At 38.6% G+C, this 13934-nt stretch overlaps 1 protein-coding gene across 5 annotated transcripts in view; it reads left to right on the top strand.

Moving 5' to 3' along the window:
• Positions 1 to 13934, top strand: part of TENM1 (teneurin transmembrane protein 1) — a 313366-nt gene that overhangs the window by 237021 nt on the left and 62411 nt on the right. For all 5 annotated transcript variants that reach the window (XM_015626362.2, XM_015626359.2, XM_015626361.2 and 2 more), the window contains 3 exons: positions 2454 to 2721; positions 8072 to 8215; positions 12848 to 13097. In XM_015626362.2, the coding sequence (XP_015481848.1) occupies positions 2454 to 2721; positions 8072 to 8215; positions 12848 to 13097 (662 nt within the window). The remainder of the gene's footprint in view (positions 1 to 2453; positions 2722 to 8071; positions 8216 to 12847; positions 13098 to 13934) is intronic.

Below are 13934 nucleotides of genomic sequence, written 5' to 3'. Positions count from 1 at the left end.
TAATGTCATTCACTTGGCAGAATAACACCAAGGCATGTCTATTTAGTACTGTTTAACAAGATTCTGTTGTCTTTATTCTTTCCTTACTTTTTAATATTTAAAGGTGCTTTATTTCTTACCTTCAAGTAGAAGGAAGTGGGGAATGCCAACATGAATTATTATTGAAACTGTGATTTGTTGATAATGATGCACAAAACCATTTTTAGCTACAGATGAACAGTACAACTTCCCAAGCATCAGTGTGAGACATGATGCTTTGAGCATTACTAGGGGTGTTTCATCCATTCAAAGCTTTATGTCCGATTCCTGGGTTTTATTACTTCCTTTCCACAGTAGAGCAATTTCAACATGATCTTTAGGACTTGTTTTTTAATTTAAATTGGTTTTTTTTCTCCCTGAAGTGTTTGAAGTAATTTCTAATTAATCTTGTAATTAACTGTTGTTTTACTTGGGACTTAAAAGAGGTTGTGAGAGTCGAACACACAACAAAACACAGCTTGGGTCATATCAATGCCCTTAATTTTTAGTATGTTGTTTGATAAGTTAGATTTTAAAGAATAAGACCACTTTTGGATTCTCTTTTAATTTCACCAAGAAAGCCTGGAAGATACTTGGGAGAGTACCTGTAGCCTTATAAAAGTGTTGCTACTTTATTCTACATGTGAGAGACCTCTGCTTGAACTGAATTATGTCTAAACACCTCCATAACTATTATCATGTTTCATCCAATTGATGGTTAGAGCATTGCTTCATAGAATGTAATATGTGAAACTAATGAACATAAATTAAGAATAACTGCTGCACACCAGTAAAAAAACTGGTTCACAGTGCTCCACATGAGGTATGCCTAGGTGGTGTTTGAACATCAGGGTACTCAAAGATGCAGTCTAGTACTCAGAAACCACTCCCAAATTCTTTCCTTTTTTTTTTTTTTTTTTTTTTTTTGGCATTGGAGGTTTCTTAGAGTGTTCAGTTTCATTGTATGGTTCTGGGAATTGAGCAAAAATTAACTGAGAATAATAGGATAAAAAGTTATATTAGCATGTATTAATGCATGAATATTTCTTCCTGCTTTTCTATTAAAAAATGAAAAGGAATGTCAGATGTATAACAGAGAGGACAGCTGGGATGTCAGCAGGAAAGAAGGGGAACACTGCAAATCAGGAACAATAAAAGGAGCAGGATTTCCCTGGCAGCACTACATTTCATATGTTGAAATGACAAGTGCTGGCAGACCTCCAGCTGTACTGCAGCAATGCTCTGACAGTGATACTGTTGCAGTGAGTAAATAAAATTGGTTGAAAGTGAAGTAATCTATTGTTAAATAAGGAAAATTTAAAAACTGGAAAATATAAACAAAACAGTTTGTCTTTTTCCAAGCATGATGAATTTAACATTGTGACAGGTCGATTCATTAGTACAGAAATGCACTAACATCATTAATCTTGTTAACCACAGTCTAGTTTTCAGGTGGCTTTTGAGTGACTGTGGTAGCATCCTCCAAGGAGTCAGTCTTGTCTCTTGCCCACTCTTCCTCACAGTCTGTCCCAGAACAGCTCTTTTATCCCAGGAGCTAAATCCCTTTTTGTTGCTCCAAGCCCCACATGATTCAAAAGGTCAAGGCCAAATTTCTTTTTTCCCCTGACAAGCTCAGAGCCTTTGCAGTTCTTCCAGTTGCTGAGGGCCCATCTCCATTGCAGTGGGAATTGATATCACCCCACAGTGGGCATATCCAAGCTTGCTTTAATCCAAGTGGTTCAGAAAGCAGCTCTGACAGCAGGGCCCTGTGATTTGAGTTCATTTCACTCCCTGGGGATTTACCTGTGAGCGAGATGACTCTGATGCTCAGGCTGTTTCATCCTCACTGCTGTGTGTCCCCAGTTAGCTTGCTAGGTTCCTAATGCTGCTCCTTCGTACACCATGACCTTTCTTGCTGGAGCTTGGCCTAGCTCCACAAATGGTTTAGCAGGAAGGTCTTTCTCCTTTCTTAACACTCCCCAAGTTAAAGTTACTGTCTTCAAATCAGGATAGTATCTTAACTTCACAATGTACATGACAGAAGATGTATGTATATTTAAAAAAAAATCAATTATACTCCAGCTAAGAGCACTTGGTAAGTAAACCAAGTAATAAAGACAAGGTAAAGCTGTACAGCTTGTATGTAAGAATATGTGCACAGATGCAGAATTTGCTTCTCAGTAGATACCAGTAAAGCATCAGAGGAAGAGGCTATTTATCAGACAGACAGCCTGCCATCCAGTAAGTTGACCAAGCAGTGTCTGATGTTGGACATTTTGTCATGTGCCTGACTACTGCATTGCTGAAATAAACCAGTTGTTTCAGTGGCGCTGTGTTCACATCATAATTGTGAAAGGTAAAATAATTACCTGCTCTCACTATTATAATTTTGCATTTTTCTTGGCTATAGATATAACAATGTGTTTATTTCCAAGGTGGTCCAAGAGGAAATCGCAATTCCTTCAAGTTTTGTGAAGCTGAGTTACCTCAGTAGTCGGACACCAGGGTATAAAACTTTGCTGCGCATTATTTTGACACACACAACCATCCCTTCTGGAATGGCAAAAGTCCATCTCATAGTTGCTGTTGAAGGACGTCTGCTTCAGAAATGGTTTCCTGCTGCAGCCAATTTGGTGTATACATTTGCCTGGAATAAGACAGATATATATGGACAGAAGGTTTCTGGTCTGGCTGAGGCAATGGGTATGTAGAATCATCTTGATGTAAGCAGAAGCATTCACATACATCAAGCCAGGAAAATATGGCAAATAAATTTTGTTGCTGCTCCTACATTCTTTTAAATCAAATGCCTCTTTAGCTAAAGTCACTGAAGTGACTTGTATGATCTCCCAAAAACATTTATTTTCTTGTTCTTCCAATGTCATCTTTCTAATTTAATCAATTTGAAAATTCCCTTTTCCCTCAGAGAATGGTTGTGTACTAACAGCATTATATTCAGCTGTCTCTGTTTTTGAATGTTACTTTGAATATGACCTTTGGTGTGTCATTGTTTCTGTCATTTTTTGGCTGTGACATTTAAAATGTCATTTCCGCTTAGGATTTGCAAAATTCTAACTTTTGGGCATCCTTTCTTACTACATTTCATGTCTCTTAACAGTTAAAACTAATTGATTTGTTGTTTAAAGATGTTTATCCAAAAATCATTGTGTCTCATAGGCTTTGTTCAGCAAGCAGCACAGGCCATTATGAGAATTGCTACAGAAGTGCTGTCTGTGCAAACACATTTTATTTAGCCAGCATTTTTTTCATTAATTTCATTATTTGGTTTTTTTTAAGGGCTTTCTATTTTTTAATTTAATTTGATGTTATCTTGTTCAATGGACTAATAGATGGTTTGTATTAGAATTACTTACTTTACAAGCAAAGCTTAGTATTGTGAATCACAACCCCATCACTTCTGTAGCAGTTCTGTTTGCTTTTTATGTCAGGGCAATTATAACCAGAAGCACTGGGAGATCAGGCTGTAAGGCAAGAGTAGCAGGGGCGACAGAGCTGTATTCCCTCACAAGGAATATGCTTCATTCCATGTATGAAGATGCTGTTCTGAGGGGCAGCCAGGAGCTTCCTTCAGGATTGTTGTGTTGTCCATGTAGGCAGAGTGCCTGCAGAGTGGCCTGTGCAGGGCCAAAAGGTGCCAGCCAGGCTCTGCAGCTCCCGGGGCCTCTGGTGCGTGATGGTGTTATTGTGTGCACCAGACAGGTGGTCTGGGAGGCGGCTCTGGGGAGGCAATGGGGAAAAGGAGGATTGTAGCATTTTCCGTTTCATCTCTTCCCTGAGAGTACTGCAGGCATAGACAGACAGGGACATCCGTGATGGGTTATGAGACCAAACTGTGGAATATGATTACACAATGCAATACACAAAGGACAAGGTCAGACAGAGCTTTTCCCAGAACCGTGTTCCTGCTGTCTCCTTGAACACACACAACATGGGCTGCTGCCTGCAGGGACATTCCCACATTCTCTCCTTACCCATGGGCCACCACTCACATGCATTTGATCATGAAATGAGCCAGATCAAGAGCAAATTCAGCTGAAAACTGAAGCAACCAAGGAATAAGCCATACATTTTTGGCTTCATTAGTTTCCTGATCTGCTATGAATGCTCATGCAGAAGCTCAGGTCTTCTCATTCCAGCTGTAGCTCACACATTGCATTGGCCTAAAGGAGTCCAACCTCCAACCTTGGATGCAAGGTCTCCAGAACTGCTGCATCTTCTCTCCTATCTGAAACTGATCTTCCAGTTCTGGCTCACATCTCCAGAATAGTGGGCAGCTTTTTGCTGGGGTCAGTCAGGTGCTGGCATTGACACCAAGACTTTGAACATCCCGGTGTGGTGTGTGGCAAGGAGCAGCAGTGCCCTTCTCAGCCGCATGAGATACAGGAGGCCCTGCGAGGGAGTAGATCCAGCCTTGACCCATTGCTGAGGTTTGTTTGTTTTTTCAGTGAGGGAAGGTATCAGGTGAGTTGTTGACACATATTTGTGCAAATCTAGAAATAATAAAATATTCCAGCTTGCCCTTTGGCACTCCCATGGATGATCAGGCAGGACCAGGTGGGTCACAGGTGCCACCTGGGGCTTTCCTCAGCTTGGTTATGTGTGCCCTGTGTCCAGAGGCTGTCACTGTCTCATGTTTGAGAGAGAACAGTTGACTATGCTGCTCCCACTGCATCATTTAAGAGTCCTGTAATGATGATGAAGTCCAGTACATATCCAGACTTTAAAACATTTTAATTCAAATACATAGCCTCTCATTAAAGGATACTGTAGTTTTCCAAATTAGGAGCAGATGAGCTTCATGTGTTTAAATATGAATAAAGCTTACACAATAGCACTGGATAACAACATTTAAATAATTTAATTTGTGCTTCATTTTTTTTGTTTTCCTTAAAAGTTTAGGTTAATTGTGCTTCTTTCAAAATAGGAGCAAAAATCTTGATATTTTAAGTGCATTACTAGTATGCTTTGTTAGATTCCAATAAAGCTTTATTTAAATTGACACACTGGTTACTCAGGGACCTTTATCTGCATCCATTATATGAATTTTTGTCAAAATAATTTCTTCTGCCAGTATATTACCAATATTTAATAATGCATTCTGTTCGGTATTCATTTTAATTAAATTAGATTGGAGCAGGTTGAAGTCCTGGAACTCAGGACTATAACCATCTGCTTTTGGTTTTTTAAATACTATAAACATCTATATTTTTCTTCAGGGTTATTGACAGCACTGATCACATAACCAGTTACAGAAAACAAGACTTTCTGAGCATATTTCCACATGCAAATGGTTCTGTTTAATCTTGTTGGAGAAATGTTTGCTGGCATGTGTCCAGTCCCCAAGCTCCTCACAAGAGGCCATCTTCTTGGAGTAACAGTTGAGATGACAAAGCAGCATTTTTTGTTCTGAATAAATCAGCATCATGTGGATGTTGACACAAAAGCTTGGTGGTAAAGTCTATGTCCCCTTGTAATCTAACACAAGAGAAGGATTTCAGTCAATTATTCAATGAATGCTCCTGTGTAACTCCATACAGATTCCTGCAAGCCCCTGCATCCCACACAGCAGCACTGAGGGGTCTGCAAGGATGGACCCTCTTGGGGTGGGCATAAATGAGCTTTCCAACAGCCCTACCTGGTGCTGTGGTTGATTGTTCAAAGAAAGTGGATGCAGATAAGTACAAATATTTCAGGGGAGGTTGAAATAGAGTTTACTGTCCTGGTTAATTGTGTCTTTTATTTCTTAGCTGGTTTTTGGCAACAGCCCTTAAGCTGTATGTCTGGCACTGATTATTCTTCTCAATAGCTGCATGAAAAGAATTGGATTTTGATACAGATGGTCAATAGATCTTTTGAAATCTATTTTGAGACTGCAAGGAGCAGTACTTGCTGACTCTTAAAGTCTAAAACCATAGTCGCTAAAGTTCACGTTCATACAATGAAATCTCAGTCACCTCAAAAAAGTGCTATAAATTAATTGGATCAGAAAGTAACACCCCACAATGAGGGTAAGCTGACAGATTTTAATTTCACTTACAAAATTAGATTTCTCAAAACCTGCACCTAACAAGATATGATTATACCAGTATTATGCTTTGCCTTGATCACTTTGCATGCAAAATTACTGATGGGAAATTTTCATGAGTATAACACCAGGACTTCCAGTTAGATGAGAAACCCTGCTTTAAGATCACACAGATATTTCTTTTGGGAGCACAGAGCATAAGTGTCTTTGATAAATATGGGTAAATTTGCAAAGAAACTTGGTTGTAGACACACATAAAGTGAGTGTGTGTCCATATGTCTCTTGTTGATGAGAGGGGACAAAAAGACATCTATGTACAGTAACTGTGAGAGCAGGGAACAGTGAACTTCTAAGGAAGGGGATGATAACCTCTGGAGAGTATTTGGCAGCTCAGAAACGTCACCTGTAGGCAGGGAATACTGAGGCTTTACAGAGTTAGCTCCAGCCCTGGTAAAGATGCGCCAGCAGATCCATGAGCATGGATTCCAGGTGCTGTAAATTGTTATGCCTCCCTTGCTCAGCTCTCAGCACACTCCCTCCCAGCATCTGATACCTGTCCTGTGGGTCCCCAACAGGTCACTGAGCAAGGCTGGGGGGCTGTGTTAAAGGGCACACACAGCTGGCCCAGGATTGAGCGCGTTAAACACATGACTGGAGGAAAGATGTTAATGTGTAGGTGGGAAATCTGAGGTTGCTTCATAGAAAAAATCTGCCCTTTTTTCTTCTCTCTGCATTAACACCTAGAAAATAGTGTGCTCGGTTACTGAACCCTTCTGACTCATCCCAGCACAGGATGTGGCTGTTCTGGAAATTCTGTGCCCTTTCTTGGGCACTCAGCTCAGGGTGGTACCCAGAAGCTTTGCTGGTGCTGGTTGTAAGAGCTCCTGTAACAGAAGAATTGCACAAAGTGGCTGCTGGACCCTCAAACTGAAACCTGTAATGTTTGAAACATACAGTATTTATAGTACTTAAGGAGATGTGGTTTTTACAAGTCAGAGTTTAGCTGCAAAAACAGGTTCTTTCTGCTAAAATGGTGAAGCAGCTCTAGAGCTGTTACTGTAAGGAACAGCTTTCAGTTTGCCATAGAACATTTATCTTACAAACACAAATATTCCCTATTAGAGCTGTTCAAAATAATTTGATTCTATACCATTATGGAATTTAGGTGGTATTTAAATTATGTATGGTTTAAGTGAAATATACCTAAAGCTGTTACATAGAAAAAGTGGAAAGAAACTATTAAAAATGTTTAATTTTTTTTAATTTTGTATCTTAAAATATTTTTTTAAACATTGTTGAACTATTTCAATATTTCCTAGGTCACATTATGGAATTTGTTGTCAAAAAATATTCTTCCTTTATGAATGAGTTTCACTGAAATCTAGGAAACTTAGAGATAAATAATTTTTTGAAAGGTTGGTATATTAGAGATATCAAAAATTTTGAAGTTTTGTTTTATGGAAGTACTAAAGGAAAAGGCTTTTTAATTAATTTGAGTTCCCAAGACCCACTATCCTTAGGGAAATTCAAGATCTGTCATCAGATATTTTGGTAATGTGCAAGCCTGTTGAGATAAATGTGTAACTCTAGAAATGTTCAGCTTGTCAATCCATTTCTGCCTAATTATAATTTTTATAGTCAGCGAACAAATAAAAACCAATTTGTTTTAGCATGGATTCTTTTTTAAGCTGTTATTCAGGTAATTAGAAAAAATGCAATAAACAATCAAGTCAGGAGTCATTGGAAGAGATTTATAATCATATTAAATCCATAACTGATACCACAGACAGTCTTCTGCTTTGAAGCAGTAGTAACTATAGCTGTAATAACATACTAATCTCTTAAAACCCTTTTTTCAAAAAATACCATACAACAGTAGCAATCAGGCAGAGGAAAATTAGTGGCATCATTACTTGAGAGATGAATATCAAAACCTAGAATGAAAAACTGCCTAGCAGTTCACAGAGAAAAAGGTAGACTGAGAGATGTTTAATTATTTGTTTGCAGTGTCAGTGGGATATGAATATGAAACATGTCCTGATTTTATTCTGTGGGAGAAGAGAACTGTAATCCTTCAAGGCTTTGAAATGGATGCTTCAAATCTGGGTGGCTGGTCTATAAACAAACACCATGTATTAAATCCACAAAGTGGTAAGTCGCTCCTTTATTTACTGCCCACGCTGAAGGAGAATACAAATTTTAAAGGAATTAATTGTTCAGATTTTAAGTGTTACACTTCCTAATGTGTAATCCTCTGTGAATGTGCACCCTCATTTATTGAGAGCTGAACTGTAAATGCCATCTGAAAGAATATTTTTAATGTTCTGGCTCCTGGGGTTTAGACATTAATATCACCGACTCTTGTGATCGCTAACACATTGTGGTCATTCAAATGGGAAAAGGGCAAACTAATTTGGGTTCATTCTTACACAGCTGGTATAGAAGTGCCACATTTCGGGTCAGCCTGTAGTGTGTTACATTCTCAGTGAAGTGTCTACGCCCCTAATTCATCCTATGACTGCCGTCATTTTGTAGCAACACAGCCCCAGGCAGACAAACCCTGTGTGATCACAGACCAGTGATGATGATCACTTCCAGACCCACACTGCCAGTCCGGTGTGCAGCAGCTTTTATGGCTGCCCACTCTGTGGAGAAGCACAGTAAGTCACTCCTCAGTACAAGCAATCCAGCACATTTCAAAGCATTAGTAAAAAAACTGTAAATGCTTTTGGTGTCATAGCATTAACCCAGCAGAAATATTCTTCAAGCATAGAGGCTTGAATATTTTTTTCCCCTTTGCATTTTCCCAGTTTTATACCTGTGGGGGTTTCTTTTCCTCCATGAACCTCTATGATCAGGAAGTAGTGGGACTAAATTATTAAAACAATACTAGTAGATAAATTATTGTAACTATATATGGTTTTGCCAATAAACAGATACCTCATTGCCCAGAAGAGAAACTTGAGGTCAGATTTTAACACTTAGAAGTCAACAGAGTATTGGATTCAGTAAAGTTCTCTCAATTTACTCCAGCTGAGAGTCAGTCCAATAAAATCTATTTCCATCTGCAAACTTCTGTTGATGAAGATTCATGCACAGATGTATGGCTCTCAAATTTTACAAGTTCTGTTGCTGAATGCACAGCTACAGTATAAATATTCCAAATACAAAAGGTCAGATTTAGTTTGTAAATTATTTGGATTTCTGTTTTGATTTAAAATAGTTTGACATTTTAAACAGCAGTTCTTTCATTCCCTGTCTTATTTGTTTGTATAGATTGTCCATTTTAAATGCCAGCTATTGACATTTAACAAAGAGAAATCTGACCTCAGTCAGCAGAGCCCCAACTGTGAGTCCCATAGTCTGCTCCTTAGTGCCAATTTACCACTTGCATAGCTAATTTCAAGACTAAATTGCTGGCAGTAACTCCAATTTATACAGCTACCTGATAACAGCAGTGGTTACTACTACAGTTCACCCCATAGGCACTAACATGTTCTGAGATTTTGTTAAGTACACAATTGTAATCCAAGCAGGGCTAAACCATTGCTCTCTCTCCTGAGCACAAGGTATGTGGTGATAAATTGCTTCCTGTCTCCATCTCAGCTGTGTGGCTCAGAATGCCAGGGGGCACTGACCTGTCAGCCTCAGGCCACCTCCTCTCAAATCGGCTGCACCGTGCCCACTGCACGGATGGGGAACGTGCAGCTTCTCACACCTGCTCCTCTTCCTCACGTGTTCCTGCTCTGCTGGACATGATCATGGCTGAAGTCAGGGAAAGCTGCCAAACATCTCTATCCATCACTTGAAGAGACACAGGAGGAAAAGGGAGAGCATAAACACATCTGATTTGAAATCCAGGGTCTCTTCTGTTTGCAGTTGGCATGTCAGAGCATCTCCAGTGAGGTGACAAAGCCCAGGCTCAGGGATGTGTCAGGGGTTCCTCAGGACTATTTCAGGCTTTGAGCACCCATAGCTGGCTCATGTACAACTAGAAAAGCAGCTAACGGCAGAAAAACAATTACTATAACAAAGCTGATGCACACCTACCAGAGCAGCCTGTAGGTTCATATTAAAGCAACAAAACAAAATAATGACCAGTGGTAACCAAAAAGATAACAAGTGTGCTTCTGGTCTTACCTAGAAACAAGTGAACTGCACTTCTATTTCAGATATATAAAGTGGGCTTTAAATAAAAATAAGAATATGATTCAAACTAGAATTACATATTTCAGACTTAATCTCCATGCCACCATGACTGATATGAAAAGCACTGAGTTGCCTTCTTGACTATGAATATATTAAGATTTTTCACATTTAATTAAAGCATCTCCTCTGTATGTATGAAGAACTGCTCTTTTTAGAAGGATAAAACTTTTATGATTTTGAAACACTGCCACTGGATTAACTGCAGAAACATCATTGGAATATAACATTCTCTACTGAAAATTGCAATTCTATTTTCAAACTAAAACTAGAAGCACTTTGCTTGATTTACTAGTCAATAAGAGCTTATATCTAACTTCAGCCACTAAGCCTAGTCACCAGCAGGTCTGCAACTGTGCAAAACATTCCTCATGCTCTGAGCCAGCGTAGATACTCTTCTTTCCCACCCTATGAAGGTTGCTCATTTTAGAGAGGTTACAAAATAAACTGAGAAGCAAGAAGTAGATGCAGTTTTACAGACTTGCAATTAATAGTAATGTGGAGGTACATGTATTGACATGCAGAAACCTTAGCAAGTGAAAACTGTGTTCTACTGCCAGATGGAAGGATTTACAAAATGAAAAAAAAACTTATGCCCGATTGCGGCAGAACTAATGTGAAATAACAAACGTTGTTCCAATGTGGCTGTCACTGGAAACTCAGGTTGTTTAAATGCATGCTGTTTTGCATCAGTCTGACTGTTAGGTTAACAAAGGCTCACATCCTGTTCTCAACTACACTTGACTGCTCTTTTCCCACTTTTTTTTCCTCACCTAATGTTTGGAGGTTTGATCATGTCTAATTTGTGACATGATTAGAGTTTAATGTGTTCTGGTACAAAGGTTTTTGTCAGTTTGGAAGATCATCAGGGCATTTCTCATAATCAAGAAGAGAACAGATACCATAAATATTAGCTCCTACACTGAGGTCTTTTAAAGACACCTGTATCTCATGAATACAAATGAATGTGCTATTAATCAATTTTTCAGGTTGTTATTTGAATTAATTTTTTTTTCTGATGGGCAAGTGCACTGATTCCATTTTTATTTATCTGGGGCAAGGAGGAGTAGTTTTAGAAGGACTTTATGCTTTAAGGTAATTTCAACCCCAGTGCAACAGAGCATTAATCAACTAAATTTAAAGCAGCAGCTTGAAAGCCTGATATTAAGCACACACTTACATTTATTGACAGCAAAACATATTCTCCAGAGCCCTAATTATTTACTGGCATTTGTAAGAGGATGTTGAAAGATTACCTTAACATTGTAATTTCAGACAAAGGGCAGTATCTTCATTTCAGAGTATTTTTCTCCACTGCATAAGAGAGAATATTGCCATTTATTTTACAGGCATATTTCCAGGATGCTTTTTTTTTTTAAGACATCATTCAGACAAATCTGTACATTATGTCCTCTATTGTTCATAAATATTTATTTTTTTAAATATAATTCCCTTCAAAATAGCTGTGGTAACATTCAGTAATTACCAAGGTGAATTTTATCTTCACATTTACCTGAAAGTCACAAAAAACATTTTAAACAAAAGTCCATAGAGTCGATACATAAATACATTTGCTCTACTTTTGGAAAACTCAGACATGTCTCAACATGTATTTCCTGCAGTGTCTAGAATATTCTCATTTCCCAGCATGAGTCCTCCAGAAAGTAAATTCCCTTGTGTTTGTTCCTTTAGTAGTGCCAATTTCCTGATGAAGTACTGGGCCCTTTTAAGGGAAATAAGAAAATTTGGACTAGGATCTAAAAGTGTACCTATCTTCTGTTTGCAGTAGCCAAATTCTCGCAATAACGTAATTTCAAAGATACTTTTTTAATATATTACCATATTGTTACTTAAATAAACACTATAGCTGTCAACTTGAGAAAGTACATCTTTGTACTAGTTCTGGTATCACCAACCTAGTTGAGACTTTGAATAATGTATGCTGAAGAGCATTACTAGAATACACTGTTTCAGCCTTTATGGCAGAAGGTAGGCTGTTATTGCTGGGAGGATGTTCACTGGTGCCTCACAATTGCTCCTTGACTCTTAACTTGGTTTTGCTGCACTTGGCACCATTTTCATGTACCATGAAGGACTCACAGTTGAATTTGAATATTGATTTTGTACTGCCACTCGGTGCTCTTTTGTGAAAAATGCATGGTGGTCCTGCTATTAATCTCCTTTAATTAAATATTCAAACTGCCTAAGAAATGCTTCTGCTACCTAATAAAAATTTATGAATAAAATGAATATTAAAGCAGTAATCCCCAAGAAATCAGATAGTACTGCAATTAGCAGTCAATTTGTTAGAGCATTAGCCAGCGATGAGTTCTCCTCCTGATGTTGGCTTTAAAATAGCCGCTAGCCAGTGATGAACAAAATCATGACAGTGGAACTTGGAATGATCAAAATTGAAAAAGATTAGTGGAACCCTGTATCAGTCTAAAATATCAGATGGTTTTTGCTATTTTGGTAATCTGATTTTAGAGAGGATATTGTAATCCAAAACTGCAGAATAGTTTAAATGTCATACATTTGCTTATTTTGTCTCTGTTTGCTTCCCTCCCCTTCCTTTAGGAATTGTGCACAAAGGAAATGGGGAAAACATGTTCATTTCCCAGCAGCCTCCAGTCATCTCCACTGTGATGGGCAATGGACACCAGAGGAGTGTCTCTTGCTCCAACTGCAATGGGCTCGCCCTCAACAGCAAACTCTTTGCCCCAGTTGCACTCGCTTCTGGGCCTGATGGAAGTGTCTATATTGGGGACTTCAATTATGTCAGACGGATCTTTCCCTCTGGAAATACGATTGGCATATTAGAACTAAGGTAAAAAAATAATTGGCTTTCTCTGAATAATGTGCATAATCCTGGCTGTGATATGCCTGTGAAAACTAGGGTGAGCTTTTATCCCTTGGGACTTGATGAAAAAACCGCTTGTGGTTACTCTGTGGTCATGTGTGTCATCAGCTATCAAACCAACTTACCAGAAAACTTACTTACAGTCATCAGTTTAATAGGATGTTTTAAGTGGCCTTTAGAACAGGCCTTGTATAATGAACTTCTGCAAATTGCAGAATTAATAAAGATGATTTTTCTTTCTGTGAGGTTTTCCATGCATTTTCTCCAAAAGTAAAATATACTATGATGCATATTTTTGAATATGCATATGCATAATTCCACAGCAAACATGCAGAGTATCATGTCAAGTTACAACACTGGGCCTATAGACTTACCATGTTTACAGTTAATACTATTGCACTGTTCCTCATGCAGCAGAGGATGTGGCTCAGTTTAAGCAGACAGGGGCATCACAGATGTGTGAGAGGCTGAGCCTGTGCTGCCCTTAATGACTCCCCTGTTATTACTACCCCAACTTCCCGTTCCCTTTGAGGGACACAGGGGAAGGCAGGAAAGATTTTGGACATTAATACATGAAATTTCTCTTATTTAACATCCACCTAGCTAACATTGTTGGTGATTATTCTGTGTGCTGATTGTTCAGAATTAACTTGGCAGTGTGTGGACATTGCAAAGGAAACAGTTTGAGAGAAAGAAATACCAAGTAAGAAGATAAACAATGTTTAATTAGTGGGATACAGGTATATGAGCAGTCAGATAAAGAACACAGTTATGTTGAGGACTAACATCTCTTTTTCTTTCCTT

Source organism: Parus major, chromosome 4A, assembly GCF_001522545.3.
Source record: "Parus major isolate Abel chromosome 4A, Parus_major1.1, whole genome shotgun sequence".
Lineage (NCBI taxonomy): Eukaryota > Metazoa > Chordata > Aves > Passeriformes > Paridae > Parus > Parus major.
The sequence above is the reverse complement of the archived record's forward strand: the minus strand, read 5'-3'. Positions and strand labels throughout refer to the sequence as shown.